Source organism: Coptis chinensis, chromosome 5, assembly GCF_015680905.1.
Source record: "Coptis chinensis isolate HL-2020 chromosome 5, ASM1568090v1, whole genome shotgun sequence".
Lineage (NCBI taxonomy): Eukaryota > Viridiplantae > Streptophyta > Magnoliopsida > Ranunculales > Ranunculaceae > Coptis > Coptis chinensis.
Genome location: NC_141460.1, coordinates 80,489,447 through 80,512,937, shown reverse-complemented (window position 1 = coordinate 80,512,937; position 23,491 = coordinate 80,489,447). Strand labels below are relative to the sequence as shown.

Sequence of the window (23,491 nt, the reverse complement as noted above, 5' to 3'; positions counted from 1 at the left end):
CAATCACACAAATATTTAGAAGTTTTGGTTTTTTGCAAGTTCTCAATTGAAAAACGAGATTTGGGTTTAAGAAGTTAGGGAATATCATTGTAAGTTATTCTAGGATTTATCAATCTTGGAAATGAACCTATTTTTCGCTAATGGACGTATTCAGTGAGTGTTCTAGGTTTGGAAACCTCAAGTAAGTTTTTTTTTGGTTATTATCTATTGAAATTATTTGATTAGTTTATGAATTGAGCGATGGCTTGAAGGTATGATTTTTTATTTTCAGCTATTATATAATGTCCAGTGGTCATTATATTTTTTACTTTTCATGCGAGTCAATATGTTTTTCTATACTCTCTACATGGGTGCTATGTTATATTTATACAGTTTTGGAAGCTAGAAAGCTTGAAGGATTGAAACTATAGTTTAATAGTATAGATTAGAGCTAGACAAATGAAAGGTGGTTACTGTGTTTTCTATTAGTATAATGTGAAGCTTGAGTACATCTATTCCTGCGATAGAGTACAATAATCACAAGACATGGATACATTTATAAGAATTGGTGGTGCATATATAGGTTATTGATACACTTTCTCAAGCTCTAGAACTTGATAGGTTGAGCTAGGGTATGGTAATATTAGGAACATGTTAAGCTGCTAAGTTGTTTGTATAGGTTATGAAATAAATAAATTTTGACTAATGCACTAGATTACATTGAATCTCTCACTATGCACATTAAGAAGTTAACATGTATGATCAACTTGAATTGATTCCACTGCTTCATTCTCGAATGATTGTCAAAGTCTAATGTAAATAGTATCCCTAGAAGCTTTTGCTATTATTTTCTATCTTGGGAGATTTTAATTAGTTGCTCGAGAAAGCCTTTTGATTTTCCAGAAGTACATCCTAGCTAGAAGCTTCTGATTTTTTTTTCTATCTTATGAGAGCGTATATCAATTATTTGAATAGGTTCAAAACTTCTTTTAGTACTGGTAGCTTATTGTATTGTGATTAGGCCTTAGATATTTACCAATCTATATTATATTGTTTTACCTTTGATCATCTCTTTTGCAGCTGATTTGTTGCAACTGATAAGGTTTTAAGATGCAATTCCAAACTTCTTTTGTTAACGGTAGGGTACTGATTTATTGTGTTGTAGCCTTTCCCTTTTGTTTGAGACCAAGATTATCTCTTTATCCAAATAGATGAATTTTAAATGCGAATATTATCTGTCATTGTCACTAAAACAATGGTGATGCGGTTTTTATAATGTTTTCCTGCTTCAGTCCTAATACACCTCAAAATGTAGTTCATTTTTTTTTTCCAGTAGTGCACATTCATATAATTGTTTGAGTCATTCATTAAATGAGTTGGTTGAGTCGTTCTATCGGTTATGTGGTTGGGTTCTTTTTTCTTAACTATGCCCAATTTCATATATATATTGCTCTCATTTGATGTATTTGGTTCACTTTGATTACCTAGCTAACTGTGCTAAGAAATTAGTTTCCATTCATACAAGCTTCTTCTTGCTTAGTTATTTTCTATTCAAATTACCTGTTTTCAATGGAGTATGTAAGAACCTCAAAAGCTAAACAAGTTAAGTTTGGTAAGAACCTAAGATTACAACCCTAACTCACTATTCTCCCTATCTTTTCTTTTTCTTTTCTTACTGTGCGGCCTCCCCTTTCTATCCTCATCTTCTTCTCTTTATACCCCCCCCCCCCTGTCTGGATCGTCCATCTGTCCTCCCATTTGATGGTTCCCCTTGTTGCCGTACCTATGCCACGTCTGCGGTCTAGGGTTCCGCGGCTATGTTCCCATACTCTTCAAGTTATATTGTTATGCTACATCCCATTCGGTGTCCCGCTGACCTGGTCTCTTCCACGACTATGTTCCCCTGCACGCCGGGCTATCATAATAGACTGCGCCCCACTCTATGTCCCGCTGACTTGGTCCCCTTTTCCTGATTGGGCCACCACAAATGCCCCTTCTCAACTCCGCGGTAATATTTATGGACCCGAGGTCGAGAACCTTCACCGCCTCGTACAACTTAATATCCACTCATTGGTTTGCATGTGATGTTGATTGTAATCATCACGCGCATTTTCGACCGCCCTCGTACCTTGTGCTGACACGCATCTCCTTTTGGCTAGGGCCCCCGTCTCATCCCTTCAATACTCCTAACTCTCCAAAATTACCTTTTTACCCCTCCTCTATATAACCTTTTCCCCTTCTCTTTCCTTCGCATTTTACCTTTTGCACTTTTCTTTCGCTCCTCTACTGCTCTGCCATTTTTCTCTTCTCCAACCACCTTCCGGCTTGTGGGTACATCCTCTCTTCTTTCGGTGACTTTCTTTCCCCTCAGGCATCCTCTTCAGGCTCCTCATTTCCCTACTTGCTTCCCTCGGTACATTTTCTACGCTTTTCTCTCTTCAGTTTACTCTGTTATTTGAAATTATTCAAATTCTCGCGTTTGTTCATCCCCTTCTCGATGTCGGGTTCTGACTCCGGTGACTCTTCCACTTCCCGATCTGGTAGAGTAGTGTCTCCACCCCCTTCAGTCCCTGTTGCGGTCCCTTCGACCTCATGACGCCCGACCTCATTATTGCCGCCCCCTTCCCGGTGCCGTAGACCTAATTTGGTCGCAATTAGGGCTGCATATGGCATTCCGGCTGACATAGTGTTAGAACATGTGCCCTCTATCACCCACTACCCCCACCTGGTTCCCCGACGTCCGGGGTATCTTGTAGTCACAGGTGGGTTAAATAGTCGCCGGTTTACGGTTACCTCTCACCTTATTGGATGTCGAGGTATGTAATCATTTCAACATTCCCCCTTGCCAAGGCATAGAAATTTTTTGGAGAGTTATGTATGCTGTGAACTCGTACAATATGACCGGAAACCCTAAGATCACGAGCCACGATATCTTTTCTCACTATTATATCAAGAAAAGTACCAAAGATGTCGGTGTGGGTTACCAGTCCTTTTGTGTACGCCCTCGCAAGCAATCTTTCCTACTTCACGTCACCTCCTCAGATAAAGTGTGGCATCACTACCCGTTGTATGTATTAGGGCAATTTCTGTCCGTGGACCTTCCTTCCGATTTAACTCTTAACCATCTTGCCTTCATAACCCGCGGTGTGTATCTCTGTTCTCCCCTTCTCTCTTGATATATTGCCCCTATTATTTCTAACCATGATTTCTCTTTACTTTGTAGGTTGGCGGCCAGATTCCAAGTCCCAAATCTACTCCGACATTTCGAGTCCTATCTTTCAAAGGCTTCGTGACCTCTCAGTCCCACCTAGGGGTGGGCAATGGGCCGGGCCGGGCTAGCCCGGCCCTAAACATTTAAAGTCCTTTAGATATTAAGGTCAGGCCGACCCGACCCTAAAGTTAGCATAGGGTCGGGTCGGGCCTGGTCATAAGTCTAAATCTCAAACCCTGACCCTACCCTAAGCCCTCTTTAAAGGCTTTAGGGCTGGGCCTATATATTTTCTTCTTTTTATTGCATCAGTTTAAAAAGTCATTTATATTAAAAAAATGTACATAAATCTACAAACTCAAAGTCCCACCAATCTAGTAATAATCCCGGATAAGTTCAACAATTTAAAATGCACATCCACAATATAAAATGTTACAATCTATATCCATCCAAAGATAATTTTTATCTTCATTGATAGTTACAAAATGTTATTAGATTCCCCAGTCTGTTGGCCTAAGTAAATAGATGACCTACTTCACTATGCAAAGACAAAAGGAAAGCCTGCTAAAGGAAAATTCGCTGACTGTTAATACAATAGAGACTTAAGATCCCCTTAATGAACTAGGATAATATATATTATAGAAAATAATCAAAATTAATTAAGTATATATGTTATAGAAAATAATTGAATGTTAGTTCACAGAGAGGAAGACTGTCAGTGTGAACTTGACAACGCCTTAACGTCTTCCAAGGCCATGACAATCTTTTTGGCAATCAAACTGGAAGGCCTATGCTCAATTATGCTCGCTTCGTATGTGAAATAGAATGGCATACCATAATTTTCCAGTAAAGCAACTTTAGCACTTGATTGCAAGCACATCTCAGGAAAAAATTAATTAAGTATACCATCCATCTTTGATGCTTGGGTTAGTTAGACTTCGCCCCGTTTTCAAAAATATTAGTGATGCCCCCCCAATTGCAAGATCCAACGGTTCTGAGAGATGATTTTTTTGGTGAAGAAATCTGATTGTTAGATCACTCAAATGGGAGGGTAGCACTAATTGCAACTAGTAATGGGGGTAAGTCTAACTAACCCTTGATGCTTTTAGGATATTATATAGAAAGTTATTTTTTTCTTAAGAATAAGTTCGAACCGAAAAAAACATAAACTGAAAGTAACTTGTTCCACAAAACTCCAAGATCTTTTTCAACAAAGAATACCAATCTAGAACAAAACTCGCATGGACTCCACCTAGTAAAAGAATCTAGGTACTTTACCACCAACATTCTTCCTTCGGCTTCTTCATGATCCATGATGCCAAAGATAAGTTGTCACAAGAATATATCTAAACTGCAGGTGTCCAACAAAACAATTTTAGACGCTTCACATACAACATGATCTAGAGCATTACATCCTTTGTATTGTTAATGGCTCATGCAAGGAACTCATAATTTGTCTAGACTCTAGATGGAAGCAGCACATGTAACTTCATTCAAACTAAAGGACTAAAGAAGAGGATCAGACTAACCTGTCTAGATGGAAGCAACCTTGCAGTCCAGGGCTCGATGTCTTTAACGCCAACATCAAAACGAGGACTAATGACTCCACACTTGTTAAGTCACCCATTGAGTTCAACCACAATCTTTCCAGATCTGTGATCATCGACATACTCAAACTCCCCCAATATAACCATGCTTCAAAGATAACAAGAAGGAACTTGATTTTTTATATAGAAAGTTCTTAATCCTTCACAAATGAAACAGGTATACTATCCATGTTTCCGAGGGAATAAAGAATGTTGCATTTACCACTTTACCAGTGCACTAAGCTGAAAATGTTGTTTCAGACAAGCAAGGTACATAGCACGCACTATGGTCTTGATAGGGTGAGAATCTCATATACAAGAAGGCTACAGATGACAGCCAAGACACCATTGATTGAGCGAAGAGTTGCAGCAGTGAAAATTTCAGAAAATGAAGAAACTAACTCTGTACAAAACATTCTAGGAAACAAAGAAGCAACATGGCCAAGTGAAAGAAAGTACCTGCAACAGTTATAAGAAAACATAAATCAACATATAATAAGAAGAAAAGCAGAAAATGAGATTATTACTAGATTATATAACATAAAGGATATAAGAATTAAATGAGATGAATCATGAATAAAGTAAACAGAAATTCTTACAAGTTATAAATAATTAATCAGTAGAGTATTGCTCACCTCCAAAATAATATCAAGGAAGTGAATCTTCATAATTCCTCCACTGCCAAAACAGAGTCACAAAAAGTGGGAGAACCTTGTGAGATAGCTACAAAATAAATAAGTTCCAAGTCCAAAAGATTCTCCTACGCAAAAAAGGATCGCTGCACATACAAAATTACAGGTCCTGATTTTCCATTAACATGTGTGCCTCGAAGTCTTCCAAATCTTCATCTTGTAACCCTTCCTCAGCTTGAAACCAATCTTTTAAACAAACTAACGCCTCAACTATTTTAGGTAACAAAGAACTTTGACATTTGCTCACGACACGTTCACTTGCCTTTGGATCGATTCGATTGATCACCGGTAGATACGGTATAGTTAATAAATCACGTGCCATTGCAGCAAGAATAGGATACTCAGTTCCTTGGGTTTTCCACCATTCCAGAACATCAAATGATTTGCTAGAATCAACGATAGTCGGTTGGTCTAAGTAACGCTGTAAATCAGATTTGCATATCTTAACAGCCAACTCCCTATGCTTTGATAACAAGGCAAATACCATGTTATCATCTCCAACAGAACTGGTAGTTGCTTCAGTCACAACACTCCCATCTTGATTCATCTTTCGATAATACTCCTCAAAGAGTTCATACAACATAACTCTATAATCTTTCAGTTTTGGATTCTCTTTAGGAATAGGATTAGCTTTGGTAACAGGAGGGGCAACATAGTCATAATTAAGGTCCAAGCACAACTCTAAGACTGTGAGCTTATAACGAGGGTCCATGCAAGAAGCTAAGCCAAGAACCTTTGGAATTTCCTTCCAATATTTGTCATACTTCAATTTTATGCTTTCACACAGATTCCTAAAGCTAGGTTCATGTTCATACCTTTTCAAAAGCATTGTAATCTTAGCCAGCTGAAAGTAAAAAACACTAGAGGTGACATATTTCATCCCAGAAAACAGCTTAGTCGACTCATAAAATGGTTTCAAAAAGTCTCGAATGACAACTGCGTTATGCCAATCAGCATCAGAAGGTATATTCACAAAATCTGAATCATAAAAAAACAGTTCGAATGCACCCTTGTATGGTGCAGCAGCTAACAACATGAGGTAAGTCGAATTCCATCTTGTTTGAATATCAATGGGCAACCTTCGTTTTTTCATGTTGGAACTTTCACAAACATCGAAAACCTTTTCAAGCTTCGATTGAGAAGACTTGGCATGTCTCACACTTTCTCTTATATTATGAAGAGAGCTCTCAACAAATTTCAATCCATCTTTCACTAACAGGTTTAAAATATGTGCACAACAGCGTTGGTGGAACAACTCTCTACCCACCTTATCATTTCTAAAAGTGAACTCATGAGCCTAGACACACACAAATCATTATTGGAAGCATTATCCAATGTTATAGTCCCTATCTTGTCACATAGATTCCACGCTAACAAGTTAGCATAGATGGCAACACCGATTGCTTTACCCGTGATGAGGTGAAGGCAAAACATAGAGAAACTAATAATTCTCTTGTGTAACTTCAGGTCTTGATAATAAAATGGGCAAAGAAGACACATATACCCTAAAACGATTTGAAGTCCACATATCGGATGTGAAACAGACCTTACGGGGATATTTTTCAAAAGCTCTTTTAGATCATCTTTTCCTTTTGAAAACATTTCAAACATATCACTCTTAAGGTTTTACGACTAATAGTTTTGAACCGAGGGCCAAATGCCTTCAACATATACCTTTTAAAAGCAGGTTTGTCAACTTTATTGAAAGGCAATTCTTCATGAATGATGTACCTAACAGTTTCTTTCTGTGCTCTTTCTTGATTAAAGGTAAAACAATAAATCCCACCGGTTTGATTCGCCTACTATGGGTGCGTCCCCAACACGCGTTGATTCGCGTCACACACCAGATCATATGTCTCTTAAGGTGGGTTGTCCCACTAGAACCCCCAAAAACCAGTTTTGAACTAAATTTTTTGCAAACGGCTTTCATTAAAGCTTTCCCATCAGGTTTTTTAATCACAACCCCGTCCTTGTCTTTCTCGGAAACTTGGTCAAATTGTTTCCAAACAATTGACGTCTTCCTAGTAGATAATTTAGGTGGAATTTGAACCACAGGTTCAACATTTGGTTCCTCAGCAACACCCATATCAACATCGATACCCATATTATCAACATCAACATCCATGACAAATCAATGAACAAAAATTTGAGTAAAATCAGAAACCAACAAACCTCGAAAACATGCAACACGTATATCACAAGGGAAGAAATGCTACTGAAACCTGTACACAAATGAAATAGCATAATAAGCAATCACCAATACCATAACACATAACAAATGACAAAGGTTGGTTTTTGTTATTTGGTTTCTGTGTAGAAGTAAGTGGGAAATAAGTGAGAGAAACCTTTTTGAGAGAGTGAGAGAGTAGAGTAGAAGGGATCAGGAGATTTGATGAATAAAGTTTTATTTTTATTAGGCTCATTGTAATGGTGCTCATTGTTCGTAATGGTGAGAGAGATACCTTTTCCTTTGATCATTGCAATGGTGAGAGAGATACATTTTTGAGAGAGTGAGAGAGTAGCGTAGATTTAATTCGTAATGGTGCTCATTGTTCTTCTTGGATGCGAGCCTCCTAGGTTAGATTAGGAGTTCCGGAGAGATAGAAACAATTAGGTTTAGGTAGACAAGTTTTTGTTATATATCACAAGTTATTGGAAGTACCCCCTGTAAAAATTGTAAATATTTAACAAAGAGTTGGACAATTATGGTATGTATATTTATAGTGGTCAAACTATAACTAGGGCTTGGTTAGGGCTAATTAGGGTTGAATTAGGGTTGGGCCTATGTTTCAGAACCTTAGCCCTAGCCCTGTCTTAGAGGGCATTAGGCCTGGGTCAGCCCTGCCCTAAACTCTGTGAGGGCTTTATAGGGCTTAGGGTCGGGTCGGTTAGGGCCGGGTTAGGGTCGTTAGGGCCAAATTCCCACCCCTAGTCCCCAAGCCGCCCGCCTGGGTATCCACCCTACTACTGCTACGCCCCTGTTACCAATCCCCGACCTACACAATATAGGCGGGTTCTCAGCTCCCTTTTATCGCCCCCTGCCACCCAAAGAACGCAAACCCCGAGCATCCCCTCCTCCCAAGAAAAGGTCTCACTCCCACACATCCCGCCGCAAACGTTCCTGAACCTCCACCCCTTCCCCAGTCTCCCGTGAGTCTCACAATCCTCCTGCCTCCTTTGCACCCGAGGACGTCCCTTCATACCGCTCCATTTCCAACTGGGACGATCAGTATACCTCCCCACACTCCCCTCCTGAAGACATGGACGTTCACAAACAAAAGCTGTTTGACAGTGATACCGACGAATAGGAGGTGGTGGAGATTCCCCCAACCAAGGTATGGGCCCCTGATGACCAACCTCCATCCAAGAAACCGCGAACCTCAGCATCTGTTGAACCTACCTCTACCACTCAGCGGACATCCGCCGCTGCTACCACTTCCCCTCTCCGCCCTGCTGCCTCTTCCCCCTGTCCACGCTGGTCTGGCAAAGAGCCCACTCCTACTACTGCCCCGGCCTCTGAGCTCGCACCTGTAGATGACTTTTGTCCTATCTTCAATGTGTGCAATTGCAGAATGAATACTGCGAACTCCGCACTTGACAATGCGGCCGTAGCCTCCTCTCTCTTTTACAATGCTCACTTACCTAAAGACATAGCGTATGCTGACGGGGGTTCGTTCGACCAACACCGCACTTCCCTTTATACCAACTAGGAGAGGGTACCATTTTTTTTTCCTCATTGATCCTAGGTGAGCTTGGATGTCTCCTTCATGATTTGTGTTCTGTACAGTGCCAAGACCAAGGTGGCATCTCTGGAGAAAGAACTTAACGACCCTGGTGGCCTGCGATCTGCCTATGCCGATCTTCAATCCGAGCTAGAAGCTGCCAACTTGGCCAAAGTTAAGGCCTAGGATGAGCTCCAGTCCGCGGAAAGAGCTCACAAACAATACATAGACAAGGTCAATGAACGGCTCAGCCATCAACGGGAAGTCCTCCTCCAACAGCATTAGCTCAACCTGGATGCCCTCACTCAACAACACAAAGAAGCCGTGGACGCCCCCAAACAGCAGCATCAAGAGGCCTCTACCGCGTCACTGCAACAACACCAGGCATACCTAACTGTACTCCACGATCTCTTCGAACTCCTGGCCGACAAGAGGGTGTCTAAGAAAATTCAGGAGGAGCATGAAAGGCTCACATGGGAAGGGCGTCTTCTCCCTGAAGGACCTTCCACCCCGGTGATCGAATCTCCAGATGCCAGGAGGGAAGAAGCACCGGCCCCAGAGATCCCTCACGAACACCCCGGCACAGCCGAACCATCCACCCAGATGCCGGTCACCCATGAGACCACCATCGCCGAAGAAGCTTCTGAAGGGATCATAGTTGTTACCATCCCAGACACCGCAGATGTAATGCTCGTTAATGAGTTCACCATTGAAAAGCTTTAGAAAACTTCTTTCTGTAATATGATACTTCTACAATATCTTGGCCTGTGTTTTGCTACGCCCTTTATTTTGTTACTGTTTTGCTACTGTTTCCCTGAATGTGATATTTGATTTATTCCAGTGTGTTATTGCTTCTATCTATTTGTTTAACTGGAAACATATCCCTAAGTAGATTTCCATGTCTCTTCTTCTTCCCCATGAGTCTTCCGTGTCGCTGATAGGCGCGAACCCTGATGAGATCACTCTCCTTGCCCCAATTGTCTTTGCGTCTTTAGTCCACGGGCTCGATCAAGCCAGGATTCGTTAAAACACTCGTATTATTCCAAACTCCCTCCAACTCCAGTGTCAACGAAGGGCTCATCCCCTCCGCTGCTTCACCCTCGGATGTGCGTAGAGACGTGATGGGGTCACTCTCATCGCTCCACGTGTCCCTAGCATCTCTAATATGTGGAGGGCTCATCCCGCTCCGCGGGCTCGATTATGCCATGGACTGTTGGAACAACTCATCTTGCTCCAGGCTTCTTTTATCTCTAGCATCAGCGAAGGGCTCATTCCCCCCACTGCTTCTCCCTCTGATGGGCATAGAAGCCCCATGGGATCACTTTCGTTGCCCCATGTGTCTCTTGCATCTCTGATCTGCGGTGGACTCATCCCACTCTGCGGGCATGGTCAGGCTGTGAAATTGGAACAACTCATCTTGCTCGGGCTCGCTCAGCTTCGGTGTCGTGAAGGGCTCATCCCTCCGCACGCCTCTCTCCCTCACCTCGACGGCGCCGGAGCGATGGGATGGGGTCTCTTTTTGCCCCATGTGTCTTTTAAATCTCTAACCTGCGGAGGGCTCATCCCACTCTGCGGGCACGACCAGGCTGTAAAACTGGAAGAACTCATCCTGCTCCAGGCTCGCTCTAGCTCTGGCTCTAACGAAGGGCTCATCCCCTCCACTGCCTCTCCCTCCAATAGGCATGGGAGCCTAATGGGGTCACTCTCTTTGCCCCATGTGTTCTTTATATCTCTGATCCACGGAGGGCTCATCCCACTCCGCGGGCACGGTCAGGCCGTGAAACTGGAATAACTCATATTGTTCTAGGCTCGCTCCAGCTCTAGCATCAGCGAAGGGCTCATCCCCTCCGCTGCCTCTCCCTCTACCTCTGACAGGCGCGGGAGCCTGATAGGGTCACTCTCTTTTCCCCATGTGTCTTTTGAATCTCTGACACACGGAGGGCTCATCCCACTCCGCGGGCACGACTAGGCTGTAAAACTGGAAAGACTCATCCTGTTCCAGGCTCGCTCCAGCTCTGGCTCTAGTGAAGGGCTCATCCCCTCCACTGCCTTTCCCTCCGATAGGCGTGGGAGCCTCTCTTTGCCCCATGTGTCTTTTACATCTCTGATCTGTGGAGGGCTCATCCCACTCCGAGGGCATGGTCAGGCCGTGAAACTAGAATAACTCATCTTGTTCCAGGCTCGCTCCAGCTCTAGCATCAGCGAAGGGCTCATCCCCTCCGCTGCCTCTCCCTCTACCTCTGACAGGCGCGGGAGCCTGATGGGGTCACTTTCTTTTCCCCATGTGGCTTTTGAATCTCTAACACACGGAGGGCTCATCCCATTCCGCGGGCACGACTAGGCTGTAAAACTGGAAAGACTCATCTGTTCGGGCTCGGCCCAGCTCGCTCTAGCGAAGGCGGCTCATCCCTCCTCATTTGCTTTTCCTCCGATAGGCGTGGGAGCCTCTCTTTGCCCCATGTGTCTTTTACATCTCTGATCTGTGGAGGGCTCATCCCACTCCGAGGGCATGGTCAGGCCGTGAAACTAGAATAACTCATCTTGTTCTAGGCTCGCTCCAGCTCTGGTGCCAGCGAAGGGCTCATCCCCTCTGCTGCCTCTCTCTCCGATAGGTGTGGGAGCCTAATGAGGTCACTCTCTTTGCCCCATGTGTCTTTTACATCTCTTGTCCGCGATTCACATTCTGGTTTAGACATCACACATGACAGACAAACTTCCTTTCACAAAAGTGTTGTGGTTTTATACATTTACAAACAGCTCCAGCCCTCTGCGCTGGATCTTCCTTACATCATTTCATAACTCCATTACATTCAATTGTAAAACTTTTTCAACATTCTTACATTCCAAGGCTTTTCTACCAGTTTGTCCTCCATTGTTCGTAGCTTGTAAGTACCAGACCCTCCTATTTCCACCACGGTGTACGACCCTTCCCAATTGGGACCTAACTTCCCATCTTTTTCTTTCTTTGTGCTTGGAGTCACGCGGTGGAGCACCAACTCTCCTATCTTGAACTGCCGCAGCGCTTGTTATACTGCCTATGCAGTTGCCTGTGATACTCTTCCAATTGAATGCAAACTGAGTCCCTTCTCTCCTCTGCCAAATTCAGATCCCCTACCAAGATGCGCCAATTTGATCCCTCCTCCACTGCCTTTGTTATCATAGTAGCTGCCACCATCTCTGCAGGAATCACGGCCTTGACGTCATATACTAAGGCAAATGGGGTCTCCTTGGTGGTCGTCCGAGGTGTAGTTCGATAAGCCCATAGAACATGGTTCAACTCGTCGGCCCATGCACCCTTCTTGTCTTCCAACTTCCTTTTCAGATTGTTCAATATCGTTTTGTTGGAAGATTCCGCCTGTCCATTGCCCTCAGGGTTGTAAGGGGCAGAGAACCTTTGTTTCTCCTTGTATGCCTGTAGAAATTCAATCACCTTTGCTCCCGTGAACTGTGTCCCATTGTCTACAATGATTGCATATGGCAGCCCAAACCGACATATGATATTCTCTTATAGAAATTTAATCACCTGTGTCTCCTTCACCTATTGAAATGGTACGACTTCTATCCATTTGGTGAAGTAGTCCGTGGCCGCTAACATATACCTCCTTTTGCCGCTAGCCATGGGCAGCAGACCCACGATATCCATCGCCCACATGGCAAAAGGCCACGGACTTTAGACATTATGTAAAGGTTCTGCGGGTGCGAATATCAGCTGTGAAAATCTCTGACACTTGTCACACCTCTTAGCAAATTCTACGGCATCCCGTTTCATGTGGGGCCAGAAATAGCCCTGCATCAATAATCGATGCACCGTAGTTCTCCCAGCAGAGTGACACCCACAGTCCCCTTCGTGTAATTCTGCAAGCACCTCCAAAGATAACTGAGTCCCTAGGCATTTCAACAATGGCCCATTGAAGCTCTTTCGATACAGCTCTCCTTCCAACAAAACGTATCTCTGAGCAGCCTGCTCCAACCTTCTTCTTTCTTTCTTATCGGCCACCTCCTTTCCCTCTAGAAAATGACTAATGGGCTCCATCCATCCTCCTTCTTCTTCTGTAATTAACCTAACACACCTCTATCACCTCCTCTATGCTTGGCCTCTCCAGTCTTTCCACCTTTATTGTTCTTTCCTCTGACCCAGGCATGGCTGTAGCCACATACACTAGAGCGTCTGTGTGTCTATTCTCCCCGCACCCCAAGTGTACAAATCGGAGCTTTATAAACTTGCTGGCCTTTTGGTGCACTACCTTTAAGTACTTTGCCATTCGCGGACATCGAGTAGCGAACCCACCATTTATCTGGCATACCACCAGATTCGAATCTGAATACACGGTCAATTCTCTCACTCTCAAGTCCTCAGCCATTCTCAATCCCGCTATAACGGCCTTGTACTCTGCTTCGTTACTAGATGCCGCGAATCCTAGTTTCATGGTCAATTCTATTCTGTTATTGTCAGGTGTAACCAACACAACCCTAACCCTATATGCCCGTGATGTGTCCCGTGATCCATCCATCTGCGAATACTCTCCACCCATTCTTCTTATCCCAAGGGTCTAGTAGATCGGGCTCCATGACCTTCTCCGATTCCATGACCATCTCCTCTCCCTACGCCAGTCCTCGGTGGGGAACTCGCGGAAACTCTACGACTGCGGCTTTCTCATTTGTTTTTATCGATATTGTATCTCATACGAGCTAAGCATCACTGCCTATTTCAACATTCTGCCTGATTTCTCTGTCCTCAATGCTTGTTTAAGAGGCAAGTTCGTCACCACCACCATCGAATGTGACTCAAATTATGGTTTCAGTTTCATGGCTGAAAAGATTAAAGCAAGGGCATACTTCTCCATTCTGCTGTACCGCGTCTCGGCATTCAACAATGTTTTGCTTTGAAAATACATCGGCTTCTCCACTCGATCAACTAGCCTGACAAGAACTGAACTGACCGCATACTCGGTGGCCCCAAAATGGTGTATAACTTTCCCCCCCATTGCCGTGGATAAAGAATAGAGGCTTGCCTAAATACCTCTTCAACTCTTGAAACGCCTCCTCACATTCTGATGTCCACAAGAAATCAGGGGTGCTTCTCAGTAACTGATACAACGGCCTACATTTGTCCCATGACTTGGAAATGAATCTATTCAATGTCGCGACTTTTCCGCCAGCCGCCTGACTTCGGACGATTCTCGCGGTGACGGCATCTCCACCAAAGCACTCTTATTTGTTCTGGATTAGCCTCTATTCCCCGATGAGTAACAATGTAGCCCAAGAACTTCCCCGTGGTCACCCCAAATGTGCATTTCTCTGGATTCAACTTCAAATTGTACTTCCGCAGTATTCCGAACGTTTCCCTTAATCCCTCTAAGTGTTCCACCTCAGACATGCTTTTTTCCACCATGTCATCTATGTATATTTCTATCCCCTTCCTGATCTTGCTCTCGAACATTTTCTCCCCCAACCGCTGAAATGTGACTCCTGCATTTTTCAATCCGAATGACATCCTCGTATAGCAAACGTGCCGCCTTCTACAACAAATGTTGTTTTCTCCTGATCTGGCTCGTTGTTCCCCATAAACGCATCCATGAACGAAAATATTTTGAATCTTGCTGTCCTATCCACCAATTCATCCACCCGTGGCATGGGATAGCTATCTTTCGGGCACTCTACATTCACATCTATAAAATCGATGCACATAAGCACCTTGCCGTTCTTTTTTGGTACTGCGACCACTTTGGACAACCAATCTGTGAATTCCACTTCTCGTATTATTCCGGCTCCTTTCAACCGCGCAACCTCCTCGCGAATGCCCTCTGCATACTTTGGTCTAATGCTCTGCATATTTTACCTCACTGGTTTAGCATCCTCTTTCATGTGTAGCCGATGACACACGAACTCCGGGTCTAACCCCGTAACCTCCTCAATTGACCATGCAAACAAGTCCTTGTTTTCTGACAAGAATTGTATTAACTTACTTTTCCATTCCTCTGGCAAGCTGGATCCTATCGCGGTAAACCTCTCATCCTCCCCTCCAATATTCACTACTTTAATCTTGTCTAGTGTCTTCGGACCCGTAGTTGCCTCCGCCTTCTACTCCACTGAGGTGCACTGTAATTGTTATGCCTACCTCTTCCTCGGGTTTAGATTATTTTCTTTAGGTCTGCGGATCAACCGTTTCACTATACCCCTGTGACTGTTCTTGGCCATCACTTGATCTCCGCGAACTTCATACATACCCGTTGGGGTGGGAAACCGTATCACTTGATAGTATGTTGACGGGATAGCCTTCATCTCATGAATCCACCGCCTCCCTAAAATTGCGTTGTACTGAGAAGAAGAATCTACCACCATAAACCACGCAAATACAGTCACCGGACCTGTGGTTACAGGCAGCAAGAGTTCTCCCATAGGCTCCGTCATGCTCCTATTGAACAGGTATAAATTAGTCCGCGGAGGCCTCAACTGCCTATGATCAATCCCTATTTCTTCCAAAGCTCCTTTAAACAACAAGTCCACTGCACTGCCGCAATCTATCAACACCCTCTTCACCATATAGTTGCCCATTGCCACTGTGATGACCAACGCGTCCTCATGGGGAAATCCACAGCCTGTAAGTCCACACTGCTAAATACGATCCTATCTCTGTCCTCCGCTACCCCTACTCTTGCTCTCGGTCTGTCTGTCCCATCATTGATCTGCTGGATGCTCGCGGTTCTTCTCACCCTGTCTCTATGAGCATTATGACTTAGTACCTCTCCACTGAAAATCACATTAATAGTTCCCAGTATACGATCCTGATGCGGCATGTGCTCCTCATTCTGTGCTCCCCTTACAAACTCTCTCATCCTCCTTTTTTCCACCAATCGTTGAACCATCCATTTTAGTGCATAACAGTCGTCAGTATCATGATTACATATCTAATGATAGGTGCAGAAAGGTTTATCAGGCAGCTCTCCTGGGGTGTTCCACGGCCCTTCATATCCCTGCATGTTCTTAATCAACGGTAATATTTCGCTCTGGGGTCTATTCAGTAGTTGTCACACCCTGAATTTCGACAGAATTCGGAAAAACATTATTTGTTCCCGACTCTTCGATTTCCGAGGTGTGACGCACTCTCCACTTCCAAAAACCCATAAACAGTTTAAATATACGGATAATTAAAAACCAATAAAATTTTTTTAACTTAAACAAGAGTCCTATTCATTATAAAAATTTACAAATGAAAATACAAAAAACATTGTCTAGACTGAAAATCTATATCACCTCAAAGGAAAACAAAACATATCCTGAGATGCAACGCTAACGCAAACCACAAGCAGCAACCAATCTTCTTCAACACTAAACCTATCAAGACTTATCAACTATGTTCATTTAATGAACACACCCGATAAGCCAACATGCAAATCGAGTCAGCATTATAAAAATGCTGGTGTGAGTAGCTCTAAAATACAACATATACTTATACATATATATACACAATCCATACGGCAGTTAGTTCCTCCACCGAGATGCCTTAACTTTCAACGACTAATATAACATCCTTAAGTATAATAATTAAGGCAGGTAGTTCCTCCACTGAGGCGCCTTAACTTCCCACTAACCACACAACAAACTATATGCATCATAAATAAGGCATGTAGTTCCTCCATCGAGGCGCCTTAGGTTCGAACTAAACAAATAACCAACATATTACCATAATTATATTATTTAAGGCTTTCTTTTGCGTGGCCCTAAAATCCGTCAGATCTATGTCTTTACCTAGTTTCCCTAGCTACCACAATCGCTCCCACGCCGAACATGTACATCCACATGCCTCCCTTACATAATGAACCAATGCGTAACTACTACGGCGAGATGCGCGACGGGTAACCCTCACACGGAAGCCATTATGCAAGTACTGTCACTATTCGGCATAAAAATATCGCACGTCTCGTTCTATTTTGCGAACGGAATAATCAAGCCACCATTTGGCTACACGATTGCCCAACACATGGGTCTCACAACATCTTATATATACACCTACACAAGGGCCAATCATATCACATACCCCACACAGGGCAAATCACATGAGTTGTGGTAGTCAGGTTCTAGGATTTTCGTTACGTAATTTATTCAGGTGTCATATATTTATGACTTATAAATATTTCACTATATCACATGCATGTCAAATACATTATTGCACTAAGCCACAATATTTAGAAATATCTCAATTATATCTCATAACCACTTTCATTCTTTCACGTGCCAATATATTATTGCACTACGCCACAATCCCGTGGGCAAATATCCACAAATACTCTACTAGCATCTCACAGATAAAATAATAGAGTGTCTATACATTTATTTCTCCAAAACTATTGCATTTAATATATATATCCCAACATATTATATAATGTCACAATATCAACGTCAAATTTTAATTAGATAATGACCACCAAATTTATACAAGCTTCCACAGCATTTTGGCATTTGATTTGTCCATACAAGTTACAACATAAAATGTAGCACAATTAAACAGTCCACAATCCACAATCAAAACCCAATATATATATGCTTTACACACTACTCACGTCAAATCTTAATTAGATAATGACAAACAAAGTTATACAATTTTCGACAATATTTTATTACTATATTTGTCCATATTCTCAAATATGTGAAAAACTGGAAAAACAACATTCTACAGTCAACGGTCAAAGTCAATGGTCAACGGTCAAAGTCAAAGTCAAAGTCAACACGTCATGGTCGAAGTCAAACTATCGTTTCTATGTTCAACAGGTGCGTGGTCATAGCCATGGTTCATGGCTAAGGTCAAGGTGCAGTGCATGGCTCATGGGCTCATGACTAAGGTAATGGTTCGGACCCAACTGGCCAAGCCCAAACCTTAGAACCCGAAAGTCTAAAACCAACTTATTTATTTCACCTGACCCAATTGGGGACATAAGGACCAACCCATATAAAATTAGAAACCGGCCCAAAGAAACTAATTGGAAAAGGCCCAAACAAAATAAAATAGAACTGGTCCAAACTTAACAAAACTGGTCTGGCCCAACAACTAGAACTAAAGCCCAACAATTTAAAACATAACCGGGTCCAATCAAAACAAAACAAACCGGCCCAACCAAACACCCCAAACCCAAGAGAAACCGACCCAGGCCCAAGCCCAGCCGGTCATCTTCTTCCTCAGGCTTCTCCTCCACCACCAGCACCAAATCGCGCCGGCCACCAACTCTCCCCTTCATCATATCGGTTTTAATCCCCATAAAAAACCAAACAACATTAATTAACACAAACACCTCAAATCCTTTGATCCATATATTTCTTCAAAACTAGATCCTAGAATCGCACCGCCATTAACGACTTCTACAACCTCCGACAGCCCCCATTCGAACATCAATACCCAAACCTCAACCCCTTACTACCCCAATCTTCAATCAACACAAAAAACAACAACCACAGTTCACCTAACTTTTACTGGCGATTTTTCCTTAATGCCGCCATTAACGCCCTCTAAAAGCTTTGACAGCACCCATGACAACCTCCAAGCTCACAACTGTCGACGCCATTAACGTCTCCTTCCAACCTCAATTAATCCTCCTAACCCCATTACCAACAACCCATAAACAAAATACAACAGTTTAACATCACAATTAAAAACATAGTTTAAACAAATATGAACAGGACGACTCCGTTCCTTTGGCTGGGCGACGCCATTGATGCCCATTCCGAGCTTGAACAACTTAAGTTCAGAGTTTCCAAAACCACGACCAAACAGAGTTTAAACGAAACACAAGGTCGACATCTTTCTTTTTTGGGGCGCCGCCATTAACAAACTTTGTCGATCTCTCGAAGTCTCAACAGAGTTTCAAAATACGAGTTTAACCAATTTTTGACAACGACAGATCTAATGCAAATAACAAAATAATGAACGAAACTATGAGCGTAAACTTTTTAACAAGATCCGGTATGCGACAGGAAAACTATAAATTCGGTGAAATAGCAAAAATAGCTACTCACCTTTACTAACAGCTCGACGAATCGTCATCGTCCGAATCGTCGGCTCAACGCTTTTAGCCAACGAAGCTTCTAGCTCTACCTCTATTTTTTTTTATTATTTTATTTTTCTTCAACCCTATTTCTCCGAACAATGATTATATATGGGTCTGAAACCCAAGCCCAACAACCAATTTCTTCCAAAAAAATTAGGCCCACGTGATCCCAAATCCAATCCAATTTTTTTAAATAAATAATTTAATTAATTAGTAAATAGAAAAATCAAACTTCCTTTCACAAAAGTGTTGTGGTTTTATACATTTACAAACAGCTCTAGCCCTCTGCGCTTGATCTTCCTTACATCATTTCATAACTCCATTACATTCAATTGTAAAAAAAATTCAACATTCTTACATTCCAAGACTTTTCTACCAGTTTGTCCTCCATTGTTCGTAGCTTGTAAGTACCAGACCCTCCTACTTCCACCACGGTGTATGACCCTTCCCAATTGGGACCCAACTTCCCATCCTTTTCTTTCTTTGTGCTTGGAGTAACCCGGTGGAGCACCAACTCTCCTATCTTGAACTGCCGCGGCCTGACCCGCTTGTTGTACTGCCTCTGCAGTCGCCTGTGATACTCTTCCAATTGAATGCGAGCTGAGTCCCTTCTCTCCTCTGCCAAATTCAGATCCCCTACCAAGATGCGCCAATTTGATCCCTCCTCCACTGCCTTTGTTCTCATAGTAGCTGCCACCATCTCTGCAGGAATCACGGCTTCGACGTCATATGCTAAGGCAAATGGTCTCCTTGGTGGTCATTCGAGGTGTAGTTCGATAAGCCTATAGAACATGGTTCAACTCGTCGGCCCACGCACCCTTCTTGTCTTCCAACTTTCTTTTCAGATTGTTCAATATCGTTTTGTTGGAAGATTCCGCCTGTCCGTTGCCCTCGGGGCTGTAAGGGGCAGAGAACCTTTGTTTCACCTTGTATGCCTGCAGAAATTCAATCACCTTTGCTCCCGTGAACTGTGTCCCATTGTCTGCAATGATTGCATATGGCAGCCCAAACCGGTATATGATATTCTCCCATAGAAATTTAATCACCTGTGTCTCCTTCACCTGTTGCAATGGTACGACTTCTATCCATTTGGTGAAGTAGTCCGTGGCCGCTAACATATACCTCTTTTTGCTGCTAGCCATGGGCAGCAGACCCACGATATCTATCGCCCACATGGCAAAAGGCCACAGACTTGAGACATTATGTAAAGGTTCCACGGGTGCGAATATCAGCTGTGAAAATCTCTGACACTTGTCACACCTCTTAGCACATTCCACGGCATCCCGTTTCATGTGGGGCCAGAAATAGCCCTGCGTCAATAATCGATGCACCGTAGTTCTCCCAGCAGAGTGACTCCCACAGTCCCCTTCGTGTAATTCTGCAAGCACCTCCAAAGATAACTGAGGCCCTAGGCATTTCAACAATTGCCCATTAAAGTTCTTTCAATACAGCTCTCCTTCCAACAAAACATATATCTGAGCAGCCTGTTCCAACCTTCTTCTTTCTTTCTTATCGGCCACCTCCTTTCCCTCTAGAAAATGATTAATGGGTTCCATCCATCCTCCTTCTTCTTCTGTAACCTAACACACCTCTATCACCTCCTCTGTGCTTGGCCTCTCTAGTCTTTCCACCTTTATTGTTCTTTCCTCTGACCCAGGCATGGCTGCAGCCACGTACGCCAGAGCGTCTGCGTGTCTATTCTCCCCACGCGCCAAGTGTACAAACCGGAGCTTTGTAAACTTGCTGGCCCTTTGGTGCACTGCCTTTAAGTACTTTGCCATTTGTGGACATCGAGTAGTGAACCCACCATTTGCCTGGCATACCACCAGATTTGAATCTGAATACACAGTCAATTCTCTCACTCCCAAGTCCTCAGCCATTCTCAATCCCGCTATAACGGCCTCGTACTCTACTTCGTTACTAGATCCCGCGAATCCTAGTTTCATGGTCAATTCTATTCTGTTATTGTCAGGTGTAACCAACACAACCCCTATGCCGCTGCATGCGTCCGTGGCAGATCTATCTGTGAATACTCTCCACCCATTCTTCTTATCCCAAGGGTCTAGTAGATCGTGCTCCACGTCCTTCTCCGATTCCATGACCATCTCCTCTCCCCACGTCAGGTCCTCAGCGGGGAACTCTTCCAGAAACTCTACGATTGCCTGCGCTTTCTCCGCTGTTCTTATATGATATTGTATCTCATACGAGCTAAGCATCACTGCCCATTTCAACATTCTGCCTGATTTCTCTGTCCTCAATGCTTGTTTAAGAGGTAGGTTCGTCACCACCACCACCGAATGTGACTCAAAGTATGGTTTTAGTTTCATGGCTGAAAAGATTAAAGTAAGGGCATACTTCTCCATTCTGTTGTACCGCGTCTCGGCGTCCAACAATGTTTTGCTTTGAAAATACACCGGCTTTTCCACTCGATCAACTAGCCTGACAAGAATTGAACTGACCGCATACTCGGTGGCCCCCAAATACAGGTATAACTTCTCCCCCTGTTCTGGCCGCGACAGTAATGGAGCCTTGTCCAAATACCTCTTCAACTCTTGAAACGCCTCCTCACATTCTGACGTCCACAAGAAATCAGGGGTGCTTCTCGATCGACGTCTGACCGCCTACATTTGTCCGATGACTTGGAAATGAATCTATTCAATGTCGCGACCTTTCCGGCCAGCCGCTGCACCTCTGTGACATTTTGCGGTGATGACATCTCCACCAATGCTCTTATCTGTTCTGGATTAGCCTCTATTCCCAAATGAGTAACAATGTAGCCCAAGAACTTCCCCGTGGTCACCCCGAATGTGCATTTCTCTGGATTCAACTTCAAATTGTACTTCCGCAGTATTCCGAACGTTTCCCTTAATCCCTCTAAGTGTTCCACCTCAGACATGCTTTTTTCCACCATGTCATCTATGTATATTTCTATCCCCTTCCTGATCTTGCTCTCGAACATTTTCTCCCCCAACCGCTGAAATGTGGCTCCTGCATTTTTCAATCCGAATGGCATCCTTGTATAGCAATATGTGCCGCCTTCTACAACAAATGTTGTTTTCTCCTGATCTGGCCCGTTGTACCCCATAAACGCATCCATGAACGAAAATATTTTGAATCCTGCTGTCCTATCCACCAATTCATCCATCCGCGGCATGGGATAGCTATCTTTTGGGCACTTTACATTCACATCTATAAAATCGATGCACATACGCACTTTGCCATTCTTTTTTGGTACCACGACCACATTGGACAACCAATCTGTGAATTCCACTTCTCGTATTATTCCGGCTCCTTTCAACCGCGCAACCTCTTCGCGAATGCCCTCCGCATACTTCGGTCTAATGCTCTGCATCTTTTGCCTCACTGGTTTAGCATCCTCTTTCATGTGTAGCCGATGACACGCAAACTCCGGGTCTAGCCTCGTAACCTCCTCAATTGACCACGCAAACACGTCCTTGTTTTCTAACAAGAATTGTATTAAATTACTTTTCCATTCCTCCGACAAGCTGGATCCTACCGCGGTAAACCTCTCATCCTCCCCTCCAATATTCATTACTTCAATCTCGTCCAGTGTCTTCGGACCCGCAGTTGCCTCCGCCTTCTCCTCCACTGAGGCGCACTGTAATTGCTATGCCTACCTCTTCCTTGGGTTCGGATTCTCTTCTTCAAGTTCGCGGATCAACCATTTTACTGTACCCCTGTGACTGTTCTTGGCCGTCACTTGATCTCCGCAAACTTCATACATACCCGTTGGGGTGGGAAACTGTATCACTTGATAGTATGTTGACGGGATGGCCTTCATCTCATGAATCCACCGCCTCCCTAAAATTGTGTTGTATTGAGAAGAAGAATCTACCACCATAAACCGCGCAAATACAGTCACCAGACCTGTGGTTACAAGCATCAAGAGTTCTCCCATAGGCTCCGTCATGCTCCCATTGAACCCGTATAAATTAGTCCGCGGAGGTCTCAACTGCCTATGATCAATCCCCATTTCTTCCAAAGCTCCTTTAAACAACAAGTCCATTGCACTGCCGCAATCTATCAACACCCTCTTCACCATGTAGTTGCCCATTGCCACTGTGATGACCAACGCATCCTCATGGGGAAATCCATAGCCTGTAAGTCCGCACTGCTAAAGACGATCCTATCTCTGTCCTCCGTTACCCCTACTCTTTTCTCGGTGCAATGCGTCCCATCATTGATCTGCTGGATGCTCGCGGTTCTTCTCACCCTGTCTCTATGAGCATTATGACTTAGTACC

At 43.6% G+C, this 23,491-nt stretch overlaps 2 protein-coding genes across 2 annotated transcripts; both read right to left on the bottom strand.

Annotated features, from left to right (window-relative positions):
- Nucleotides 1-15,723: 15,723 nt before the first annotated feature.
- Nucleotides 15,724-21,590, bottom strand: LOC147499207 (uncharacterized). The gene is made up of 4 exons (XM_086563440.1): nt 20,817-21,590; nt 20,045-20,627; nt 19,586-19,929; nt 15,724-16,095 (listed from the first exon to the last, which is right to left on the bottom strand). The coding sequence occupies exons 1-4, from the start codon at nt 21,588-21,590 to the stop codon at nt 15,724-15,726; spliced, it is 2,073 nt and encodes a 690-aa protein (XP_086419566.1).
- A 1,271-nt stretch (nt 21,591-22,861) lies between these two features.
- LOC147499206 (uncharacterized) lies at nt 22,862-23,254 on the bottom strand. Its single transcript, XM_086563439.1, has one exon. The coding sequence runs from the start codon at nt 23,252-23,254 to the stop codon at nt 22,862-22,864; it is 393 nt and encodes a 130-aa protein (XP_086419565.1).
- Nucleotides 23,255-23,491: the final 237 nt, after the last annotated feature.

Excerpts from the sequence above, each read along its gene's own strand:
- LOC147499207 (XM_086563440.1), bottom strand. The coding sequence starts at position 21,590 with ATGGAGAAGTATGCCCTTACTTTAATCTTTTCAGCCATGAAACTAAAA. Across the intron at positions 20,628-20,816 it reads GCACAGAGGAGGTGATAGAG|TTATCTTTGGAGGTGCTTGC; the intron begins GTGTGTTAGGTT and ends CTAGGGCCTCAG. Across the intron at positions 16,096-19,585 it reads TGGTAGAAAAGTCTTGGAAT|ATATGTAATCATGATACTGA; the intron begins GTAAGAATGTTG and ends ACCTATCATTAG.
- LOC147499206 (XM_086563439.1), bottom strand. The coding sequence starts at position 23,254 with ATGGACTTGTTGTTTAAAGGAGCTTTGGAAGAAATGGGGATTGATCAT.